General features: G+C 43.8%; 2 protein-coding genes across 3 annotated transcripts in view; both read right to left on the reverse strand.

The window, feature by feature from the left end:
• Positions 1-20156, reverse strand: part of FAM193A (family with sequence similarity 193 member A) — a 165369-nt gene extending 145213 nt beyond the window's left edge. For both annotated transcript variants that reach the window (XM_041751330.1, XM_041751328.1), the window contains exon 1: positions 20099-20156. The gene's annotated coding sequence lies outside the window, so the exon portion shown is untranslated. The remainder of the gene's footprint in view (positions 1-20098) is intronic.
• Positions 20018-21595, reverse strand: LOC121488861 (translation initiation factor IF-2-like). Its single transcript, XM_041751136.1, has 4 exons — positions 21196-21595; positions 20689-21026; positions 20286-20564; positions 20018-20197 (listed from the first exon to the last, which is right to left on the reverse strand). The coding sequence occupies exons 1-4, from the start codon at positions 21593-21595 to the stop codon at positions 20018-20020; spliced, it is 1197 nt and encodes a 398-aa protein (XP_041607070.1).
• Positions 21596-25181: the final 3586 nt, after the last annotated feature.

Raw genomic sequence — 25181 nt, forward strand, 5'->3', positions numbered from 1 at the left:
ATACAAATGTGTTCAGTGTCCTGAGAGGTAACTCCTATCATAGAGCTGAACTGAGAAGGCAGCAACAAGCCAAGCCTCAAATAACAAAGAATAACAAGCAACAAGCCAAGCCTCAAATAACAAAGAATAACAAAGAACAGGAGGGTTTTCAGGAGGCAGAGGGGAAGGAAGAGACAAAGAATGGGAAAAGAAAAGAGGATGTGGGAGAAAAAGCCTTCCTGGAGAGAAGAAAGGTAGGGAGCCAAGGTCCAGATGTGATGTGTAAGAAAGGACAAGGTAATGGGAGAAAGGAGGAGAGGTCCCAGCTGGACAGAGGTCCTGCTTGCACCAGCAGGTGGACTTCTCTGCAACTCCGGGTCAGGAAGATCTGAGTGCACACCACCCCCACCCACATAACAGACTGAACATCTAGGCATGGCACAACAACATGGCTCTGAGCTCATCTTACATCTCTTACCAGTAAAGTAGATGGTATTCAGATAAAGTTGATGAACGTGATTTACATACAATAAAAAATATCCAAAGGCACCTAAGTGGCCTAAGCAGCCACTCTTGGTGTGAGCTGGGGTCGTGATCTCAAGGTCCTAGGATGGAGCCCCAAGTGAGGCTCTGTACTCAGCGCAGTCAGCTTGTCCCTCTCCCTCTGCTCCTCCCCCTGCTCCTACACTCTCTCTCTCCATCTGTCTCTAAAGTGAATAAATTTTAAAATCTTAAAAATAAATAAAATAATATACAGTAAGATAAAAATGAAATCATACTTCTGCATACTTTTTTTTATTAACAATACTGAAAAGCTTTTTTTTTTTTTTTTTTTTTAAAGAGAGAGAGAAGCGTAGGCAGGGAGAGAGGGAGGAAAAGAATCTTAAGCAGGCTCCATGCCCAGCATGGAGCCCAACACAGGGCTTGATTTTACAACCTTGATATCATGACATGAGCCAAAATGAAATCAAGAGTCGTACGCTTAACTGACTGAAGACACATAGGCACCTCAGAAAAACTTCTTACAACAAAGAATCACAAGAAAAAAATTTAAGGAGGCCAGTGTGATTGAATGTACTTTATTATTTTTCAAAGTCTTGGTATAATTCTTTGTGTTAAAACCAGGTCTTTGGAACACTGTAAATTCAATTACTTCAGAAAGCTGGTTTTACTGGCAGTGTTCACTGAAAAAGGTCCCTCTCCTTTCAATACACACAGATCTAAATGGAAGAAATATATCATTTGCACTTACCAAATCATGCTAATCTATTTTCATCCCATCAATCAATTATACAAAGATTTTTACTGAAATTCAGTCAATTTTTATCTTCCTCATAGAGTTGTTTTTACACAAACAGATCAGAAAGTACATTTTATATTTTTAATAAGTTCTTTTACACAACAGATCAGAAAGTATCATTTTATATTTTTAATAAGTTCAAAAAGAAACTTTACGAAAAGCTAATAGTATAAAAATTTCATTTCCCAGTTTAAATGTGCAGTAAGAGGACTATTTATATTACTCTTCGCAACAAAACAAAACATTGTGGCAACAACTCTAAACATCCATTTTCAAGATGCTCTCTATAGCAAGAGCTTCTTTCAAAAAGCAATTTTCTACTCATTGTTAAACTGTCACCTTTACCTTGAGGGGGCAGATTAAGTGTTTATTTTCTTAAAAATACTGAATTTGCTAGGTAGCTTTCTACTGAAAGCCACTTATTACAGAAAAGATCAGCAAATTTAGACTACCTGCCTTGTGTAAAAGAAAAACACTCAATTTACCCTCAGAATAGGCACTGCTTTTAATTTTGCCACAAGATAACCAGCAAAGCTCTGCATCTTGCCAATGAGTACTTTCATAGTTATTCCCCATCTCATTACAAAACAATGTAAAGATTTACTACTTTTGTAAAGGGCTCAGGCTGATCCCATATATGATTCCAGTTTCAATTTGTTGCTATAAGAACTTATTTATGCATCATGTGGTGAATAAATTTCACATGTTGTTCTTTCTGCCATCCTAGTCTATTCAAGCATCTTTTTTTTTGTTTAAATAAATTACAGTAGCTGCTTCATCACTAGTTATATCTATTTTTTCCACAAATCCCTGTTTTTTTAATTCTTTTTTTTTTAATTTTTATTTATTTATGATAGTCACACAGAGAGAGAGAGAGGCAGAGACACAGGCAGAGGAAGAAGCAGGCTCCATGCACCGGGAGCCCGACGTGGGATTCGATCCTGGAGCCAAAGGCAGGCGCCAAACCGCTGCGCCACCCAGGGATCCCCCCACAAATCCCTGTTAATTAAGGAAAACATTTCAGAATATATATGCTCCAGGATATTCAGTGTGTGTGTGTGTCTCACACACACACACAAAAGTACTCAATCTGAATCTATAAAAAGTGTAACTTGAAACCTGTTTAGAAGCCTATTTCCATAATGTTTCCATTATCCCAGAACAAACCCTTCTATGTAACATTTATCATAATTTATTCTAGTAATTTTTCAAATCTTCCGCAATCATTTCTATGAATACTCCCAAAAGTATTTGCTGACCAAGTTATTTGTTTTAGTACCACCTTGTTTCCTATGAATTATTTCAGCCTTTTTGCCTACCGCTTCCTCCCTTGCTGGAAGAGGAGCTTCTCCCACTGGTATGTGGCTCTTCTGTCTCTGGGTGTTAGTAAGTATGGCAGATGCTGCAGACTAGTTTGATCAACCCCAGGTGAGCACTGTACTTTTGTTCTGGAAGTCATTCTTGGAAGCCCATCTCAGAGACCTGTTCCCCTGAACTTCTCATTATGTTGTATGCTCCTGATTCTCAGTATTAAAAATGTTTATGCAAATTAGCTAGAGTTGCTTATGCAACTGAACCTTTTAGAAATGTAAAACTTCAGGAGGAGCTCATCCTTAAGCTTTATGAAATTTTATAAAGTAGTAGATTGAGTAACCATAACTTTAAACACTGCTACAAAATTTACAGCTGTTTCTCACTTGGTTTATAAATGTTTCGCTGACTATAAAGGCTCACTACTTTCCTTCCCTAACGTCTCAAGGCAAGATAACCACTTTGGACATCGTGGCTCGTCATTAGTAACATTGCATATAACTTCACATTTCTTATAATCTTTGAGAGTTGGTTCTCAGCTCTGCTTAGATCATTTTCCTACTTTATTTCGCAGCTAATAAAGAGCCTATGCAGGAAGCAATAGTGGTGTTTCTGCCATCAATTTCCTGATTGGTCCATATGCTTTCATCATTGGCATTGTCGTCAATCCAGAGTTTCTTTGAAGACTACATATTTTGTGAGGCTCAGCTTAATTAAAATTAGCAGAATTCATGAACATACTTAACGAGTTCTCACTAACTGGCTTCAACTCACTGGAAATGAACAGGCTTCCTCTCTTGACTCAGGATACATCAGCATTCATGCAAGACTCATGGCTCTGAAATACAGTGCAAGTGAGGGTGCCAACCTCAATCCACGTAACAAATGTTTGTAAAGCATAATGTCTGCCAGAAGATATAAGGACTAACACACACTTCCCACAAAACCACCATCCTTAGTTTGCCTCTTTCACACTTCACAGCAGAGACTTCTGCAGCAGCCAATGTGTGGTCTCTGAAAGTATGTGACCAAAGGACTGACAATCATAGAGGCATAAAGATGGATCTTCAAGATTACTCAGTATAGTCCTACCTGACAGATAAAGAAACTATCTGATGCACAACACCACACAGAGCTAGCCTGAGATCTTTAGACAAAAACTTATTTTGAGGGGCACCTGGCTGGCTCAGTCGGTGGAGCATGTAACTCTTGATCTTGGGGTTGTGAATTCAAACCCCATGCTGTATATAGAGATTACTTAAAAATAAATCTTAAAAAAAAAAAAACTTACTCTGATAAATCAGCTAGCAAAGAAATCACCATGCTATTTTGTAAAGAAGACTTTAGTCTAAACGTGTATAGGCTGAGTTCACTTGCCAGAGATGAGACAAGAAAGGCCTCAGCCACCACTCTAGTAACCAAGTACAACCACAATGTTAGAGATGGATTGATCAACATACAAGTTACTATTATCAGAAATTTCTACCAATATACGCTAAAATTATCAAGTATAAGAAAGAACTGGATGTAGACTCACCTGCATCAAGGTGAGTACTATAAATATAGGAATAAGTAAGTACAACCAAAGCCAGAGTAAGGAGAACCAGGACACTGCCATTTAAAGAAGGCAAAAGCGGGTGCCTGGGTGACTCAGTCACTTAAGCATCCAACCTTGATCTCAGAGTTGTGAGATCGAGCCCTATATAGGGCTCTGCACTGGGTGTGGAGCCTGCTTAAGATACTCTCTCTTGGGATCCCTGGGTGGCGCAGCGGTTTGGCGCCTGCCTTTGGCCCAGGGCACGATCCTGGAGACCCCGGATCGAATCCCACGTCAGGCTCCCGGTGCATGGAGCCTGCTTCTTCCTCTGCCTGTGTCTCTGCCTCTCTCTCTCTCTCTCTCTCTCTCTCTGTGACTATCATAAATAAATAAAAAAATTAAAAAAAAAGATACTCTCTCTCCCTCTGCCCTCACCTCTCCCTTCCAGACCAGCTGTCACTCTTGCATGCTCACTCTCTCTAAAAATAAAATAAAAAGAAGGCAAAGAGAGTTCCAGAAAGGTATATATAAGCAAGATCAAATGCAACAAGCTCAAAGGACATCAGGATTGAACAACTACAGAATTTGGTAATGATACGATCACTTACTGGCCTCTGGAAAAGGTGATTAAAGTGGTAGATGGATAAGGGAGTAAAACAGGAATTGGAGATGAAGAAAGTAGAAGCAACCAGTATTATTAACGAATATTTCAAGTTATTTAGTAGCAAAAGGTAGAACAAGGTCAGACAGAAAGGTACCTAAAGTGGTTAAGTTAAGCAAGGTCAAGAGAAGGACTCGGGGAAGGGAAGACGAGAAATTCAAAATGTGGATGCTAAGGAAAATAATCCAATAAAGGATAAAAGATTCCAGATCCAGGAGGGAAATAACAGAGCTTCTGAAGAGATCTCAAGATAATGTACTTACATAAATTTTGCAGTAAGTTTCCATGGGTTAACAGACTCTCTAAAATCTACCAATTAAGAATCCCAGGAAGAGAGGATCCCTGGGTGGCTCAGCGGTTTGGCGCCTACCTTTGGCCCAGGGCGCGATCCTGGAGTCCCGGGATCAAGTCCCGCGTCGGGCTCCAGGCATAGAGCCTGCTTCTCCCTCTGCCTGTGTCTCCACCTCTCTCTCTCTCTCTCTCTATTGTGAATAAATAAATAAATCTTAAAAAAAAAAAAAAAAAAAAAGAATCCCAGGAATAGAAGATTAACTTTGGAAAAAAGGATGATACTTTCTTCCAAATTAGAAGACAAAGAAGACAATAGATTTCAGAAAAAAAGGGAAAGACGGAGGAACTGCAGGGGCTCACATCAACTAGACTGGATCCCAGAGAAACATTCTGAGCAAGTCCTATGTGCTGAGTAAGCCACAGACCAGTTTAGAAGACAATGTCCCAATCAACTAGGGATCACAACCCACTCTAAGTGCCATGGCCCAGCTAAGGAGAGACACCAAAGGAACCCAGAAGAAAGAACCCAGCAACAGCCTTGCCTAGGATGATGCAGGCACACTTCCCACAGGGACAGCCCCTGTCCTTCTTCCAAGCGGGAAACAGCAGTTAACCAGGCAAAAAAGGGAGAGAAACTGTGCAGAACGAACACCAGCAAAGAGGAAAAGAGGACTGGGTCCACTCACGGGGCACAGCTGCACCCTATCAGCAAAACACGGCAACTGCTACAGGCTCAGATGCAGGTGGGGACAGCAGCAGGACAACAGAGGCGATAGAAGCAAAGAGCAAGAATGGGAACCTCTTCACCTGACCAGAGCGTCTGTCAGGCAAGGCCCGGAAGAACAAGTGAAGGTGTCCCCAAAGGAAAGGGAGGACTTCCAAATGCTCAGGCAAGTGCAGAGCTATGTGTGGAAAGGGTGGAGGAGCTCATACGAAACAAATTTTATATTTGTGTGAGTGTTATAACACTCACAAAGATGAATTTACAGAGAGGGAGACAAGAGTAAGTTAGGTGGTCATGTAAATGCCACCAGGAGCTGAAAAGGGGCAGGAGAGGAGACCGATGAGAACAATTAAAAGGACTTTCCAAACTCAATTCTTTGGGCCCCGGCTTCCTCAGCTAGCAAATACCATCTCAGCAAAAAGCATGTGTTCTGTTGTTGTCCCATCCAGTTCTAAAGTTCTGTGAGTCTATGATTTGCCAATCCTAGCATTCCAACTGGAATACTGGTGTGGGCATCTGCAAACATAAAAATAACAGTTAACTCACTTTGTGGAGAGGGATTTAATAGTAATGACTGATCGACAAGGCAGCCCCGGTGGCGCAGCAGTTTAGTGCCGCCTACAGCCCAGGGAGTGATCCTGGAGACCCTGGATCGAGTCCCACGTCAGGCTCTCTGCATGGAGCCTGCTTCTCCCTCTGCCTGTATCTCTGTCTCTCTCTTTCTCTCTCTGCATCTCTATGAATAAATAAACAAAATCTTAAAAAAAAAAAAAAAAGACTGATTGACAGAGCCAACCTTCCTATTAATCATTTTTTAAACTGAGATATAACTGACCTATCATTCTTTTAAAGGAAGGGAGAGTATTCACAGTAGCTACAATTTAAGTCAGTCAATAAGTGATTTTTTTTCATATTTTAAAAACAGAAAGTAACAATACTATAAGCAGAGTCAAGAATTCAATTCTGGGATTTCTTTATTTAAAGCAACCGCACAGGGATCCCTGGGTGGCGCAGCGGTTTGGCGCCTGCCTTTGGTCCAGGGCACGATCCTGGAGACCCGGGATCGAATCCCACATCGGGCTCCCGTTGCATGGAGCCTGCTTCTCCCTCTGCCTATGTCTCTGCCTCTCTCTCTTTCTCTCTGTGTGACTATCATAAATAAATAAAAATTAAAAAATAAAAATAAAAAAAAATAAATAAATAAAGCAACCGCACAGCTTTGCAAGGGGCTGGCAACCCCATTCTCAAGGTGGGCCTGGTCCTTCACACTTTCAGTACCTCAAAAGAGAAGGCCAATCTCTGAGCAGGCACAGTAGAGAATGTTTACCCTCCCAGGCTACTTTCACCAGTGGAGTAATTGCCAAGCATTAGGGGGAAAAAAGAAAAGAATTAGGAAAAGGAGAAAAAAAAAAGGAAATTAGATTGTAGCAAACTATTAGTTAACAATTCCACTGAATTTTGGCATTAATATAAAATTACTACCATACTTTAAACATATATATTAATTAGCTTTTGGTAGAAGTTCCCTCAGGAAGATAAAAATTAATCTTCCCATTCCACAGATGAGGCAGCTAAAAATAATTTTAGCTCCCGGACTCCGGGATCACACCCTGAGCCGAACGCTGACCCCAACCACTGAGCCACCCAGGCATCCCAAAATTTAAAGTTTATTAAAAAAGAAAAAAAAATCCAGGGATACCTGGGATCGAGTCCCGCATGGGGCTTCCTGCATGGAGCCTGCTTCTCCCTCTGCCTGTGTCTCTGCCTCTCTTACTGTGTCTCTCGTGAATAAATGGAATCTTAAAAAAAAAAAAAAAAAATCCAGGCTGGAATACCTGGGTCACATTTCGCCTTGGGTTGTGATCTCAGAGTTGTAGGATCGAGCCCCCTGTTGGGCTTGCACTCAGCAGAGTCCACTCAAGATTCTGTCTCGGGTAGCCTGGGTGGCTCCCGGTTTAGCGCTGCCTTCAGCCCAGAGCGTGATCCTGGAGACCGGGGACTGAGTCCCACGTCCATCTGACTCCTGCATGGAGCCTGCTTTTCCCTCTGTGTCTGTCTCTGACTCTGTCTCCCTGTGTCTCTCATGAATAAATTAAAAAAAAAAATCTTAAAAAAAAAAAAAGATTCTCTGTCTCTCCCTCCCTCTTTCTCTAATAAATAAATCAATCTTTAAAAATAAAAAAAAAAATTCTGGGCAATATGAAATTAAATTCCCCAACTTCTCACTCAGTTTCATGATGTACTCAAAATATTTAAGGGTAAGGGGATCCCTTGGTGGCTCAGCGGTTTGGCGCCTGCCTTTGGCCCAGGGCGTGAACCTGGAGTCCCAGGATTGAGTCCTAAATCGGGCTCCCTGCATGGAGCCTGCTTCTCCCTCTGCCTGTGTCTCTGCCTCTCTCTGTCTCTCATGAATAAATAAATAAAATCTTTAAAAAATATATATTTAAGGGTTAAATGTTGGGGCGCCTGGATAGCTCAGTAGAGTAAGCAACTCTTGATCTTAGGGTTTAAGCCCCACACTGGCTGTAGAGATTAGTTAAAAATAAAATCTTAAAAAGAGAGAGAGAGAGAGAAAGGTCCTTTGCATTCTATGAAAATATATGGAAAAAAGTCAATTTCCAAAGGAAATGTGATAATTCAATGCCACATACGTTCTTGGGATTACTCTAAGAGGGTGAGAAAATAAAATTGATTTCTACAGTAAAAATATAAATACATACATACATACATACATACATAAATGCTTTGTAGGTTCATGAGATACAAATTATTTGATCCCAACTCATACTGGTTAAAGTCTCTCTAAAGACAGTTTGTGTCTCCATGATAGTGTATTCCAACAAATGAGTTCAGAAAGCCTACAGGGTCAAGAGTCCAATAAAGAAAGCTATACAATGCACAGAAGCAACTCATACTAGCACCAAATATATATTCTACTAGTAACTAGGTCAGGAAAAAAAAGGCCTCAAATTAATAAACATATTTCACATATACCTCATAATTAAAGGTAAAAATATGAATATAAACAATGAAAATTAATCAAGCAACTATCGGTAAAAAACACACTTCAAATATAATTATATAGATAAGTTAAAATTAAATAGAAAAGATATACCATGCAAATAGTAATGAAAAGAAAGCTAGAGTGGTTATGTTAGTATCAGATAAAGTAGAGCCAAGAAAACCATCAGATGGGACGCCTGGGTGGCTCAGCAGTTGGGCATCTGCCTCCAGCTCAGGTCAGGATCCTGGAATCCGAGGACTGAGTCCCACATCGGGCTACCTGCATAGGGCCTGCTTCTCCCTCTGCCTGTGTCTCTGCCTCTCTCTTTCTCTGTGTCTCTCATGAATAAATAGATAAATCTTTTAAAAAATAAATAAAAGGGCCATTTCACCAAGACAACATAACAATCCCAAATGTATATATATATATATGCACCAAAAAACAGAGCTCCAAAATACATGAAGCAAAAATGAAACAAACTCTTAGAAATCAAGAAATCCACAACTTGGGGCAGCCCCAGTGGCGCAGTGGTTTAGCGCCACTTTCAGCCCAGGGTGTGATCCTGAAGTCCTGGGATGGAGTCCCACGTCAGGCTCCTTGCATGGAGCCTGCTTCTCTCTCTACCTGTGTCTCTGCCTCTCTATGAACAAATAAATAAATAAAATCTTAAAAAAAAAAAAAAAAGAAAAGAAATCCACAACTTTAATCAGATTCCAACACAACTCAGCAACTAAGTACCAGGAAACAAAAAATCAGCAAGAATATAAAAGAATTCAAGAAATCATCACTGACTGGAACTAAAAGGCATTCAGAAAACACTCCACTCAATAACAGCAGAATATATTTATGTGTATAAGCAAAACTCACCAAGATAAATCATAAAATCTTAATCTTTTTTTCTTTTAAGAATTAAAATCACACAAAGCATGTTTCCTGATCATACTGGAATGAGACTAGAACTCAGTAACAGAACGGTAACAGGAAAATAAACGTACTTCTAAATAACCTGTGAGTCAAGGAGGAAATTCAAGAAAAATCAGAAAATAATCTAAATTGAATTAAAATGAAAGTACAACATACCAAAATTTGTGAGATATAGCAAAAGTCTGGCTTAAAGCACTATATACATATGTTAGAGAAAAGAAGAATGGTCTCAAATCAATAATCTAAGCCTCTGGGGGCACCTCGGGGGCCTCAGTGGTTGAGCATCTGCCTTCAGCTCAGGTCATGATCCCAGGGTCCTGAGATCAAGTCCCACATCAGGCTCCCCACAGGGAGCCTGCTTCTCCCTCTGCCTAGGTCTCTGCCCCTCTCTCTGTGTCTTTCACGAATAAATAAATAAAATCTTTTTTAAAAAATAATCTAAGCTTCTAAGGAATTAAAGAAAGAAAAATCGAAATAAGCCCAAAGCAAGTAATAAAGCAGAACCAAAAAATAAAAATAAATAAAAATAAAAACCAGAAAAATAAAGGGAAAAAAATCAATAAAACAAAAAGCTGGTTCTTCAAAAAGATTAAAAACTTGAGGAACCATACAGCCACTCTGGAAAGCAGTACAGAGATTCCTCAAAAAAATGAAAATAGAGCTACCCTAAGACTCAGGAATTGTACTCCTGGGCCTTTACCCAAAGATACAAATGTAGTGATCCGAAGGGGTACCGGCACCCCAAGGTTTACAGCAACAACATCCACAATAGCCAAATTATGGAAAGAGCTCAGATGTCCGTCGACAGATGAATGAATAAAGAATATGTAGTATATACAGACAATGGAATATTACTCAGCCATCAAAAAAAGGAGGAAATATGGGCAGCTCCGGTGGCACAGCGGTTTAGCGATACCTGCAGCCCAGGGTGTGATCCTGGAGACCCGGGATCGAGTCCCGTCGGGCTTCCTGCATGGAGCCTGCTTCTCCTTCTGCCTGTGTCTCTGCCTCTCTCTCACTCTCTCTGAATAAATAAATAAATAAATCTTTAAAAAAGAAAAAGGGGAGGAAATCTTACCATTTACAATGATGGAACTAGAGGGTATTATGCTAAGCAAATAAGTCAGTCAGAGAAAGGGAATTATCATATGATTTCACTCATATGTGGAATTTAAGAAACAAAACAGGATCATAGAAGGGAGGGAAAAATAAGATGAAATCAAAGAGGAAGACAAACCCTAAGAGATTCTTAATCATAGGAGACAAACTGAGGGTTGCTAGAGGTGAGGGGGTGGGGGAAACAGGGCTATTGAGTGATGGGCATTAAGGAGGGCACGTGATATAATGGGCACCGGATGTTACATGCAACTGATCAATCACTGAACTCTACCTCTGAAACTAATAACCACTACATGTTAATTAATTGAATTTAAATAAAATTAAATTAAAAAAAAAAACACTTGGGGATCCCTGGGTGGCTCAGCAGTTTGGCGCCTGCCTTTGGCCCAGGGCACGATCCTGGGGTCCCGGGATCGAGTCCCACGTCGGGCTCCCGGCATGGAGCCTGCTTCTCCCTCTGCCTGTGTCTCTGCCTCTCTCTCTCTATCGTGAATTAAAAAAAAAAAAAAAAAACACTTGAGGAACCTCTAAAGACTGTCAGGAAAAAAAGAATCATCATAATATTAAGAATGAAAGAAATCATTCCCCCCTGTGGGGGGGCGGTGCGCCTGAGTGGCTCAGTTGGTTGAGTGTCTGCCTTCCGCTCAGGTCATGATCCCAGGGTTCTGGGATCCAGCTCCATGTCAGGCTCTCTGCTTGGCAGGGACCCTGCTTCTTCCTTTCCCTTCGACTGCTACTCCCCTTGCTTGTATGCTCACACTCGCCCTCTCTCTGTCAAATGGGTAGAATCTTAAAAAAAAAAAAAAAAAGAGTAAAAGAGGGGGCATCACTGCAGACCCCCAGACACATTACATATTATAGTAGAATACTAAGACAACTCTACACACTTAAATTCAACAACTTAGAGGAAATCGACCAATTCTTTGAAAAGCACACACTATAACAGAGAGAAAGGACCACTTCCCTAAGTTACTTAATGAGGCCGACATGATGCTGATACCAAATCTGGCCAAGAACAATAGTACAAGAAAACTACTGACAGAGTTCAAGAAAACAGATACAATAAAGCTCAACAAAATACTACTAAATTCAAAATACTACTAAATTCAACTGAAAAAGTAATATACCATGACCAAGCAGGGTTCATTCCAGGAAAGCAAAGCTGGTTCAATAGTCAAAAATCATTAAGGTGATTTACCACATTAACAGTCTAATAAGGAAAAACTACATGATCACATCAATTTGATTCAAAAAAGCATTTGATAAAATCCAACATCCACTAATAAGACTCTCAGGCAACTAGAAGTAGAAAGGAATTTCCTCAGCCTAATAATGAACATCAACAAAAATCTACAAGGAGACATACTTTATGGTGAAATACTGAATGCTTTCAATCTAAAATCAGAACAAGGAAATTGTAGTACAAGTCCTAGCCAGTGCAATAAAGAAAAGGTGTATGGAATGGAAAACAAGAAAAAAATCACTACCCAGACACCATGATTGTCTATACAGAAAATTCCAATGAATCCACCCCAAAGTTCCCAGAATACGATTTTAGCAAGATCAAAGGACAGAAGATAAACACAAAAAAATTAATTACATTTCTCTATACTAGTTATACATAAGTAAAACAATTTTTTCAAAAGCACATTTAGAAAGTTGGCAAAAGGGATCCCTGGGTGGCGCAGCGGTTTGGCGCCTGCCTTTGGCCCAGGGCCCGATCCTGGATACCCAGGATCAAATCCCACATCAGGCTCCCGGTGCATGGAGCCTGCTTCTCCCTCTGCCTGTGTCTCTGCCTCATTCTCTCTCTCTCTCTCTCTCTGTGAATATCATAAATAAATAAAAATTTAAAAAAAAATTTAAAAAAAAAAAAAAAGAAAGTTGGCAAAAATGTATTACTTATATATAAATCTAACAAAACATGTACAGACTCTATCTGTTGGAAACTACAAAACACCAACGAAAGGAATCAAACACAAATTAAATGTCAATTATATCTCAATAAAAAAAACAAAATCAAAGATCACCAAATAGAGATGCATACCATGTTCACAAATTGTAAGACTCAAAATAATAAATGTGTCAATTCTCCATCAAACTGATCTATGGATTTAGGGCTATTCCATTCAAATCCCAGAAGCATTATTTGTAAATACAGGCAAGCTGATTCTAAAATGTATGGAAAGCAAAACAACTAAATAGTCAAAATTTTTTTCTTTAAAGTTGGAGAAATAAAAAAATAAATAAAGTTGGAGAAATCACCTTGCTCAATTTTAAGACTTGCAATAATTAAGACATGAGGTATAGGCAACGAAATAGACCTATAAATCAATGGAACAGAAGAGAGAGTACAGAAATAACCCACTTAAATAAGGCCAACTAATTTCTAACACAGGTGAAAAGTCAATTCAATGGAGAAAGGATATCCTTTCAACAAAAGGGCCTGGAACAACCTGACACCCATATGCCCAAAAACAAAACAAAAAACAAACTAAAAAAAATCCCTATCTGAATATGATACCTTATATATAATTAACTCAAAATGAATCACAGATCTAAATGTAAAACTATGAAACTTCCAGAAGAAAACAAGAGGAGAAAAAAATCTTTATAATCTGAGGTTTTACAAAACAGAGTTCTTAGATATGACACCAAAAATTGTGATTCATAAAAGAAAAAAGCTGAACTTCATCAAAATTATTTTTTTTCCTTGAAAGAAATAAAAACAATTAATAGAATAAAAATACAAGATACAGACTGAAAAAAAAAAAGTTTGGGGCAGCCCGGGTGGCTCAACGGTTTAGTGCCGTCTTCAGCCCAGGGCGTGATCCTGGAGACCCAGGATCGAATCCCATGTTGGGCTCCCTGCATGGAGCCTGCTTCTCCTTCTGCCTGTGTCTCTGCCTCTCTCTCCTCTCTGTGTTTCTCATGAATAAATAAATAAAATCTTAAAAAAAAAAAAAAGGTTTGCGAATTACAAATCCATCCTAAGATTCCTATCAGAATTATAAACTATAAAAACTCAAAAGTAAGGAAATAACCCAATTAAAAATACGCAAAGTCTGAATAAATACTTCACCCAAGAGAATACAAGAATGGCAAACACATGAAAAGCGTTCAGTATCAGTAGTCATTAGGGAAATGCAAATTAAAACCACACCACACCTATTAAAATGCTTAAAATAAAAACTACTGACAATATCAAGTGCTACCAAGGATGCCGAGTAACTGGAACTCTCATACATTGCTGGCGGAAGTTGAAAGAATAGGTAAGGCCACTCTGAAAATAGTTGGGCAGTTTCTTATATTACCATATGACCGGGGGAGCCTGGGTGGCTCAGTGGGTGAAGCATCTGCCTTGGGCTCAAGGTCACCATCTCAGGGTCCCTAAATGGAGCCCGAGTCAGGCTCCCTGCTTAGCAGGGAGTCTGCTTCTCTCTCTCCATCTGCCTCTCCTCTCTGTTCTCTCTCTCAAATAAATAAAATCTTTAAAAATATATATATTACCATATTACCCAGCACCCACACCTTAGTAAATATGAAAACACTAGAAAAATGAAAATTTACTTCCATACAAAAAACCTGTACACAAATATAGCAGCTCTATTTATTTTCACAAAAACCTGGAAAGAACCTCAACATCCACCATGGGGAAAATGGATAAACTGTGGTACATCCATATAATGGACTACTACTCAGCAGTAAAAAGGAACAATTCAGATGAGTCTCAAAGTTGTTAGGCATGCTGAGTGAAATAAACCAGTCTCAATAAGTTACATACTATATGATTCCATTTAAATGACTTCTCCAAAAGATAAAATCATAGTAACAAAGTACTGGCTGCCAAGAGTTTAGGGGTGGGAGAGAGTGTGATATCACAGGGATTCCATGAGGGAGCTTTTGTGGGTAATGAAACCATTCTGTATCCTAACAATGATAATGGATACATTAATCTATATATGTGTTAAATCCGCCAGTACATTTTAAAACATCAATTTCACTACATGTTAATTTTTTAATTAGTATACAATAAAACCACTTAGAAAAACTGCCTGGCAGTATCTACTAAAGTCAAACTACATGTACACTTAGCAATTCCACTCCAGATATATATACAGATATACACTGGACTGAAATGAGTACTCACGGTCAACAGAAGACATGTACAGGAATGTGCATGTCAGTTATAAAATAACCCATATATATATGTCCATCAATAATAGAATGAATAACTTATGGTATATTCACACAATGGAAAACCGCACACCATGAAACACAATGATGAGCTGCTACCTCAACAACATGGCTGCATCTCAATGTTGAGCCAGAGCACTGGCAGAGTACTTTTATGTGAAATTCAAATAAAGCCAAAATGCACAAGAAGAGTTGGTGGGGATGACTGCAAAGGGGAACAAGGGAGCAGTCTAGGGTACTGGGAATATTCTTTATCTGTATTTTATATCTTGATATATTAGTTACACTGGTGTACACATACATAAAATGCTGAATCAAAGAGGTGCTCTTTGCAACTTCATCAAATTGTTAATCTTACTTAAAGCACATTAAGGTTCTAGATCTTTATTTGACATACATGCTCAGGTCATTAAGGCAAATGCGAACTAGAAAGTTATGACTGAACCTCATTTTATCACAGCAGCAATTTCTGCAACACATCCAACGTACCCCCAAATCCATAATTATACCATCTAACTATGAATATACTTGTAGGATAACCTTTAGACATTACTAACATTATCTCTTTCTTGCCACCTTTTCATCAATGAAAAGGATTCATATTGTTACAAATGCCCCCTACACCACAACAGGTTTCTCTGACTTCACAATTTTAATATCCCTGTTTGAAAATGTACTTTGATCCCTACCCCCAAATGGCTTCCTTTTATAAATCTCTAACAGCATTATAAAAATAGCTCTAAACTCCCTTTTGAGCCCTCCATGAGTGTAAACTATATGTAACTTGATATTCCAACAGCTAGTGACATGGGTCAATTTCCATAATAGAGGAATTCTGGGTTTTGCAAATAATATGTGCATGACTTAATTTTGCACACCTATTCAGGAAACAGGATTCTGATGGTGTAAATACATTTTGCATATATTGACTATTAAAAATAGAAAAAGCAAAAAAAAAAATAATAAATACAAATAGAAAAAGCTCAAATCAGTTTTATTTGAAAAATGATGTGGGGCGACCACTCATTTGGTTAAGTGGCTACCTTTGGCTCGGGTCATGATCTCCAGGTCCTGGGATAGAGTCCCAAGTTAGGCTCCCTGCCCACTGGGAAGTCTGCTTCTTCCTCTTCCTCTACCTCTCCCCTCTCCCTACTCGTACTCATTCTCTCTCTCAAATAAATAAAATCTTAAAAACAAAAAGAGAAAGAAAAAAATGTTAGTAATATCAGGTTGTAAAAGTATCATTCATTTTTTTTTTTTTCTCTACAAGTAACACTCACTGTAGAAAAGTCTTAAAGCTTGAGGCATGTGCAGAAAGGAAAAAAAATCCATCAGAACTTCCACCACAAAATATTTTGATGCATACCCTATCAGACTTTTCTATGCAAATATATATACACACAGATATTTTACAAAAGCGGGTCTGTACAACAAACATTTTCTATTTTGTAAGCTTCCTTCTTCACTTAATACATCACAAACGTTATGAAAATTACATTTAAAATAGAAATACATGGGACATCTGGGTGGCTCAGCAGTTGAGCATCTGCTTTCAGCTCAGGACATGATCGAGTCCCACACTGGGCTCCTTGTAGGGAGCCTGCTTCTCCCTCTATGTCTCTGCCTTTCTCTCTCCGTGTGTCTCTCATGAATGAATAAATAAAATCTTTTAAAAAAATAAAATTAAAAAAAAACATAAAAGGCATGGGGTGCCTGGGTGGCTCAGTCAGTTAAGCGTCTGCGTTTGGCTCAGGTCATGATCTTGGGGTCCTGGGATCGAGCGCCCCACATCAGGCTCCCAGCTCAGCGAGGACCCTGCTTCTCCCTCTCCCTTTGCCCCCCACCCCCACCCTAGCTTTTCCTCTATCTCTCCCTCATAAATAAATACACATTTTTTTTAAAAAAGAAATGCAAAATAGTAAGATCTAGTCACAACACCCTTCACCTACCAACTTTTCATTTCAGAGCCAACCCTTTACGAACACATCAGAGCAGACTGCAGAACAAGGCTATTAGAACAAGGCCTTATACAAGACCCATTCATGTTCACCATTCTTAACTGTACAAGGTTTTCCCATTTCACAAGCGGAAAAAGCTTGATCAAAATCATCCTGTGGCAAAATCCCCAAATAAAGTCCAACCCAGCCTCCTGGAAATTAATGATTATGCACATACACAGCACATTATGTGTTACCAGGCACTGTTTATTTAATTCTTACAATAACTCTAGGAGCTAGGTGCCACATTACTTAGGACACCAAGGCAGTGTGAGGTTTGACACCTTGCCTGAGGGGGCAGAGCCTATCCAATTTGTATCCCCCAGGTTTTGGTGGGTCAAAAACTCTATAAGCTACATGATGTTTTCCTACTGGCCTCTCAGCCCTTGCTTCTATGTAGAAGCCACCCACATGCAGAAAGGCCCTCTGCCTGAGCAGCTGCTCTGGGGAAGGCGGTCGTAGGTTTAACACTCAGGGCTATTTCCAACACACAGGACCCCTCCTGAGAATCAACACAGTGCTTCCACTCTTACTTCTCTCTCAGGCACTTTCTGGTCTGGTGACCCCACATAGAATGGAAAAGATGCACCCCTGAAGTCAATCATAAGCTTCTCCCGGAAATGGAGGGCCGGTACCCACTCCCTGTTATTTGTTGACAACAACTGTTCTGGGGTGCCTCTTCTGCACCAGACAAGATTCCCCCAAAGAGCTCACCTTCTTGGGGAAACAATCCAGAGCCTTCAGAATTACAATAAGGATTTTTATGATCAGTGTCAAGAACACTTTTAGCCCTGTCATCGTGGGTATGTTTCAGTTACCAAAAATACTTGCAAAGAAATTTTAAAGCTCACGATAGGACTTTAAAACTTTAAAATACAGTAAAAGAGGTAAAAGAGGGGATCCCTGGGTGGCTCGGCGGTTTGGCGCCTGCCTTTGGCCCAGGGCGCGATCCTGGAGCCCCGGGATCGAGCCCCACGTCGGGCTCCCGGCATAGAGCCTGCTTCTCCCTCCTCCTGTGTCTCTGCCTCTCTCTCTCTCTATGTCTATCATAAAAAAATAAATCTTTAAAAAATAAAATAAAAGTAAAAGAAAGTGTTTTTCAAGGTGCAGGTCACGAATCAATGGTACACAGTAAAGTAATTCTGTGTACCACAACCACTTTATTAATGAAATGGAACAGAATTAAAAAGATTAAAAAGTACTGGAATATTATTCATTAAAATTTTCGTTGTGTAAGCAGAAGTATACTCTACAGGTCTTAGTCTTATTTCTTACAGGGGTTCATGGTCAAAAACCTTGATTCAGAAGTTTAACAGAGTAAGACAGTTCTGTCAAAAAGAATACTAGATGGGGGTGCCTGAGAGGCTCAATCGGTTAAGGGTCCAACTCTTGGTTTCCTCTCAGCTCATGATCTCATGGGCGAGGGGCTCCTGCTGGGTGTGGAGCCGGCTTGACAGTTTCTCTCCCTCTGTAGCCTGCATGTAACTCTCACTCTCTAAAAAATAAAATAATGATGATAATAATACTTGATAAACAGTTACATATGAATTTAATGTGGTTAGAATAGCCTAAAAGAAGACTATTCTACCTAAGTATTGCAAAGTAAATGGGATTTATTAAAACCCGAAACAATGGTACCACAAACTTGTTTTTACTGAATCAACATAAATGTTCTACTTTACACCAAGATACAACAAGTATCATCCACATTTTTGTAAAGGATTTGCACAGGCAGACCTTCTACCCTCACCTCCCCAGCAGCAGCAAACACTGCCCTTAATTTACAGCCCAGGATCCAAACGCCTAAACCTCATCCCTGATCCCAACAACTGTACCTTTTTCCCTGTCCAGAGTATTGGAAAGGTTAGCCTCTGGAGGCTGAAGGCCAGGATCCCAGAAAGGTAGCAATATCATCTAAAGAAAGCTCCAACAAGAGCACTTATTACTCCACTACAGCGGAGGCTGAAGGGACTTTAAACTGAAACTAAAGGACACATACGTTGCTGTATGCTCACTGACAGCAAAAGCATCAGAAAGCCACGCCGTTGCAATCGTTCCTTAACTGCTCTCACTGCATACCATTCCAACACAGTACTGAGCATCTTGCACACAATTCATGTGTCATAATCTGGCACCGCAAATGCTCCTAATGAGGCTCTCTCTTAATTGCAAAGATCTTTAAAACAACCTGATTTCAGTCGTAACCACCCAACTTTGTTAAAGTCCATGATCCTTCAGGAGCCATTGGAACGAACTGGAAATGCCTGTCAAGCGCACACCCTCGCACTACCATTGTGTCTTCTCAAGTGCTGGGACCAACCGCCTAACAAAGGTGCAGCAACCCACCACCACCGGGAGATGCAGCGTGTGCTCGCTGCTTTCGTAAACACAGAAAAAAAAAAAAAAAAGTACTTTTCAAATTCCTCAAGCCCAAACACTAAATACGTGCCCGAGTCACCAGACCACCGATTACCCCTGAAAACTTTTTTAAGAAGCTGGAGGCGAAGAGCCAGGGCTCCAAGAGACTGTCAGGTAGCTTTCAAATGACCAAATCGGAGCAGAAAAAGAAAACTTCTGTGAGGGCGCTGCTCAGTCACCCCTCGCGAGGGATGGAGAAGGGAGGCACCGTGACACAACCTTTGAAAGCACGCTCGACTCCGAAGGGAAGCCCCGCTCGTCACCTGACTCCTAATTATTCTGGAATTGCACACGAGCAATTTCAAGGACGAGCTGGCGCGGGGCGGGATGGCAGCAGCCCCGGGTCCGTGACAGCACCGCGCAGGTGGGCAGAGGCGCAGGCAGCGCGGCGCGCCGCACCCAGGAGATGCCGGCACCTGGCGCGGGCAGCCGGTCCCCCGCGCTCGCCGGCCCCGCGGGAGGGCTGTCACGGCGCCAGCGGCCCGCGGCCTCCCCGCAGCTCCCGCCCGCCCCGGCCCGGCCCGGCCCGGCCCGGCCCGGCCCCGCGCCCGCCCGTTACCCGCGCAGAGCCGGGCCCCCGGCGGGAGGCCAGCCGGGTCCGCCCGCCCACCCCGCCCCCGCCCCGCCGCTGCTTACCTCGAAGTAGCCTCCGGGGGCGGCGCCGCCCGCGCCCGCGCCCGCGCCGAGGGGCCCGTTGGCCGCCGCCGCGCCGCCCGGAGCCGCCAGGCCCACGGCCTGGGAGCCGCGCAGCACCGCCGCCGGGCCGGCCTTGCCGCCGCCCGCGCCGCCGTTGCCCCCGCCCGAGCCGCCGCCGCCGCCCCGCTTGTTCTTCCGGCGCTTGGCCCCGCGCTTGGCGTCGGCCGGGCTCATGGCGGGCGGGCGGGGAGAGGGCGCGGAGCGGGCGCGGGGCCGCGGGCGGCGGCGGAGGGCGGGGAAGGCGGGGAGGCTTAGGCGGCGGCAGGGCGCTCCGGCCGGCCGAGGGCGGGGGGCGCTGCGCGGGGTCGCCTGCGGGCGGGGAGGGCCAGGAGGGCCGGGCGGGCGGGAGCTGCGGGGAGGCCGCTGGGCGGGAGGAACGGCGAGTCCACCGGGCCCGGCGCCGCCGCTGACCAGAGTTAGAGTCCAATATGGCGGACACAAGGGGAAAGGGATCCCAGTTTACGTCGGGGGAGGGGGAAGGAGCGGCGGGGAGGGGGAGGGGTGTGGGCGCCCTCCCCCCCCCGCCTTACTCCGCCCTCCCGAACGCCGCTCCCCCCCTCCCTCGCCCGCCCCCTCCCGCCGTTAACGAGCGCCGGCGCGCAGGGCACGCTGGGAGTTGTAGTCCACGCGCTCGCGTTGCCGCTGCGGGCACACGGCGGGATGACCACGATTCCCGTCAGGCTGCGCGCGGCCGAGTGCCCGGACGCCGCGAGGGGCTGGGCTGGGGGGGAGGCTGCCGGCTGCGCCGGTGACGTCACCGACGCTGTCCGCACCGCCCGGCCACGCCCGCGCAGCTCAGCCTTCTGGGAGTTGTAGTTGGGCGGAAGGGCCGGGCCGGCGCGGGGCTCCGTCGCCCGCGGTGGACGAACTACAGGGCTGGAGCGAGGAGTTCCGCCTCTTTGACAGGCACGCACACGCCCCGGCGCCCTGAGCCCCGCGCCCCGCGCCCCGCCCCCCGAGTGCGGCAGGCTGGCCTGGCCCCCGGGATGCACCAGGCAGGTCGCCCGGCCCTGGCCCGCCGGGAGTGGCCCAGTGACCTTGGTCGGGCTCTGGGTTCGAGAGCGCTTCCTCCACCTGCTGGCTTCGTGACCTTGGGCCGGCCCCCTTGCCCGAGTCCTGGTGATCTCTGCGCTCCAAAACAGCCTGTCTCGTGGGCTTGGGTGGGGTTCCGGAGGGGCTGGGCCCCGCGGTGCACGGAGCTGCCTCCGGGAGAGGCGCGGCTGCGTCGGGCCGGGGCCGCCCCGGGAGGTGAAAGTGCCTGCACAGAACGGCCGTGGCTGGCTGCGCCGGGCCCGGCCCCGCACACCTGCCAGTCGGCGTGGAAGCCCCGGGCCTGCAGGCGCCCTTCGCGAGCCCGCCCTCTCCCTGCACCCCCGCTAAGCCGCCGTCCCGGACTCCTGGTGCCTTGCGGCCCGCCAGGGCCCCGGATGGTCCCATTTCTCACGGCGTCGCGTTCACCCACGTCATGGGTTGTGCACCCAGCCAGGCCCTCCCGGGCCTTCCCGTGCTCTGCCCCGTGAGGCCTCAGACGCCCGGGTCAGAAAGGTGAGCTCTCCGCCTGGCCCCTCCTCCTCCCCGGGCCGCCTTGCCCATCATCAGCCAGCCCCAGGTACAGTTCTGCACTTAGGACGAGAGGGGTCCCTTATCACAGTCAACGAGACACCAAAGACATCTTTTCCCCTCTGGTTCTGTGGGTGGTTACAGGGCTGAGATACCGTTAGCTCTGGGCCTGCCCACCCTCGCTCTTTCCCCAGCTGCGATCAAATCAAGCTTCTGCTTAAAGCCCTTCAGGGACTCAACTTGTCAGAATAAAGGCCCCTGACCCCACCCAGAAGGTTCTGGATGACCCTGCCCTGCAGGTGGTGCTCCAGAGTGGGTCTTGGTCAGGTCGCCTGCCTGGCACTCCCCAAGATAGGCAAAGTCTTGAACTGCTCCCCACCCCACAGCACCTATGCTTTCCCTTGTCATAGCACGTTGGCACTGAACTTGGATTCCTGATATTCACCAGTATCGCGGGAGAGGTTTAGGGGCCTGAGAGGGCAGGAGTGCCTGCTTCATGCACCTCTGGATCCCAGCTCCTGCCAAGCAAGGGCTGGGCGTACACCAATCCAGTATTTGCTGGATGAATGAATGACATAATAATGACCACTTGTCAAGCAATTACGTACCAGGCTCTCTGCCTGCTGCTGTATCATCTCATCTAACCCACATAACCACTCTTGAGATAGGCACCGTTAGCCCTATATAATGGATAAGAAACTGAAATTCATAGATATTAAGGGATTTGCCCAATGTCATCCTGACAGTAAGAGGTGGGGGCCCAGATGCCAACTCAGGTATGGCCCTGGTGTGACTTTTGGGTTCTGGCTGGGCACAGGGGGGACACAATTGGGATTTCCGCTGAGGATCAGGGACAGGGGAAGCCTCCATAGGGAAGTGAACTGAGCCGGAGCCAGTCACTCCCAGAACAAAGGACTTTCAGCAATGCAAGACTCTGGAGCAGAGAAAAGCTCCACATGTCCCAGAAAACTATAAAAGCCACTGTGGCTAAAGCAAGTGAAAATAGCAGAAGAAGCTGCGGGTTTTATTCTAAATGCAGCTGGGAGCCATGGAAGGTTCTGAACAGAGTGTCAGGGTAGGATGTCTATTTTTGAGAGAAGTATGGCTGTTGTGTGGAGAATGGATGTCAGGGGAGCAAAACTGGAGTCAGGACACTCATGACAACCTTGTATTGGAGAGGGTGCTTCGGGCAAACAATGGGTGAAGCAAAGACAGAAAGCAGTTGTTCTCAACCTTTGTTGTATTTCATTAGCCCCCTCAAGGAAAAATGCATACAAAATTAAGGGGAAAAGTTAAATATTAAGGAATAAGATTTTGTCTGGTAGGGCTGCGCTTTGGAGGGCCACAAACCATTGTAATATCTAAAATTTGTTTCTCTCCCTGAGAATCAGTTTTCACCCCCTTGAGGGGTGCATTACCATCCTCCAGAGAAATAGAACTAATCTCTACGTGTGTGTCTGTGTGTGTGTATGTGTGTGAGAGAGAGAGAGATGATTTGTTATAAGGAATTGGATCACACAGTGATGGAGGCTGGCAAGTCCTGAAATCTGCAGGCAACAAGCTGGAGACCCAGTTGGAGTCCAAAGGCCTGAGAACCAAGAGGGCCAATGGTGTCTGTCGCTCTAGTCCAAAAGCCAGTAGGCTGAAGACCCAGGAAAAGCTAATCTTTCAGTATGAGTCCCAAGATAGGAAAAAACCAGTGATCCTGCTCAGAGGTACTCAAACAGCAGGAGTTCCATCTTTTTCTTCTATTCAGGCCCTTTTGTTCTATTTAGGGCTTCAGCTGATTGGAGGAGTCTCTGACATTGGAGAAGGCAATCCTTTCATTCAGTTAACTGATCCAAGTGTTAATCTCATTCTCACGAACACATCCAAAATCATGTTTGACCAAATGTCTGGGCACCCAATAGTCCAATCAGGTTGACACATAAAATTAATCATCACAAGGGAGAATGCAGGACATAAAGGTAAGAAAGGGTCTTGTTTTCTTAGAAGTAAGAGCAGCTCAGTCCAGCAGGAGCAGGAGTGGTCACAGGGAGGTGTGGCAGTGACCCTGGAGAGGATTTAGGCTTGGAGGTGGCCACTGAGAGCACTTATGACCCTGGAAATCTCTTAGGACAGACTTGCAGGGAAAGGCAGCATATGTTGGATATGTTTTGTAAAAGTGAAGCTTTATTATTTCCATAATGCAGTAAATATCATTGACCAAGCTATGAATCTGTACTAATAACACAGGACAACTTTTTTTTTTTTTTTAAGATTTATTTATTTATTCATGACAGAGAGAGAATGAGGCACAGACACAGGCAGAGGGAGAAGCAGGCTCCAGGCAGAGAGCCTGATGTGGGACTCGATCCTGGGTCTCCAGGATCACACCCTGGGCTGAAGGCGGCGCTAAACCGCTGGGCCACCAGGACAACTTTTAACCTAAAAATTTAGGTAAGTTAATTATCTCAATTTGTAACCAGTAAACATTACATAATACTGAATCACTACCTAGAAAGCCTTTCCTAATTTCTGGCTTTATTAAGTCTGCAGAAAGAATGGCTAGACACCCCTGCTCAGGCCACTCCTTGCCCCAAGCAGGGCACAGGGAATTCTCTATGGAAACTTACAACGTGGGGATCCCTGGGTGGCTCAGTGCCTTAGCGCCTGCCTTTGGCCCAGGGTGTGATCCTGGAGTCCCGGGATCAGGTCTGCGTAGGGCTCCCCACATGGAGCCTGCTTCTGCCTCTCTCTCTCTCTCTCTCTCTCTCTCTCTCTCTGTATGTCTATCATGAATAAATAAATAAAATATTTTTAAAAAGCTTACAATATGAGAATGGGTACACTATTGTTTGGGGATTGCAAAGAATCAGGCAGTTCTTGATACTCCTGCAAAATTGAAGTCTGTAGGTCAATAAGCTTGGCCACAGGGAGCTCCTAATCAGCTTTTACACATGTCACCTGTAAACATGAGAAACCATCAAGGATCACCAGTCATTTAAGAAATGGGTCAAAGGCAGATACAAGAAATGTGTGTGTAATGGGGGCAGGCAAAGAAAGTGCTAATGGAAGTACTCAAAATTTTTCAAAAAGCTGTTAATAGCCTGAAAGATATTTAAGCAAGGAGTCCTGGAAACTAAAAATATAGCCAAAATCAAGGAAATTCAGCAAAAGGGTTGCAAGATAGAGTTCAGGAAATTATCCAGGAAATAAAACAGAAGATACAGAAAATTACAGAGAAATGAGACTTAGAAGTTCAAACCAGGAGGTTCAAAAACTTTCTGAGTTTGGGGGGGGGGGGAGTGGAGAGAAATAACTTTCGAAAGAAATAATACAATTTATAGGAAATAAGGACTTGAGTGTCCCGATTGAAAGAGTCCACCAAGGATGGTGACTAATTGTGGAAAGCCAGATATAAACAAAACAGTCTAAAACATACAGAAAGAGGGCAGCCTGGGTGGCTCAGTGGTTTAGTGCC

This window comes from Vulpes lagopus, chromosome 4 (genome assembly GCF_018345385.1).
Source record: "Vulpes lagopus strain Blue_001 chromosome 4, ASM1834538v1, whole genome shotgun sequence".
Lineage (NCBI taxonomy): Eukaryota > Metazoa > Chordata > Mammalia > Carnivora > Canidae > Vulpes > Vulpes lagopus.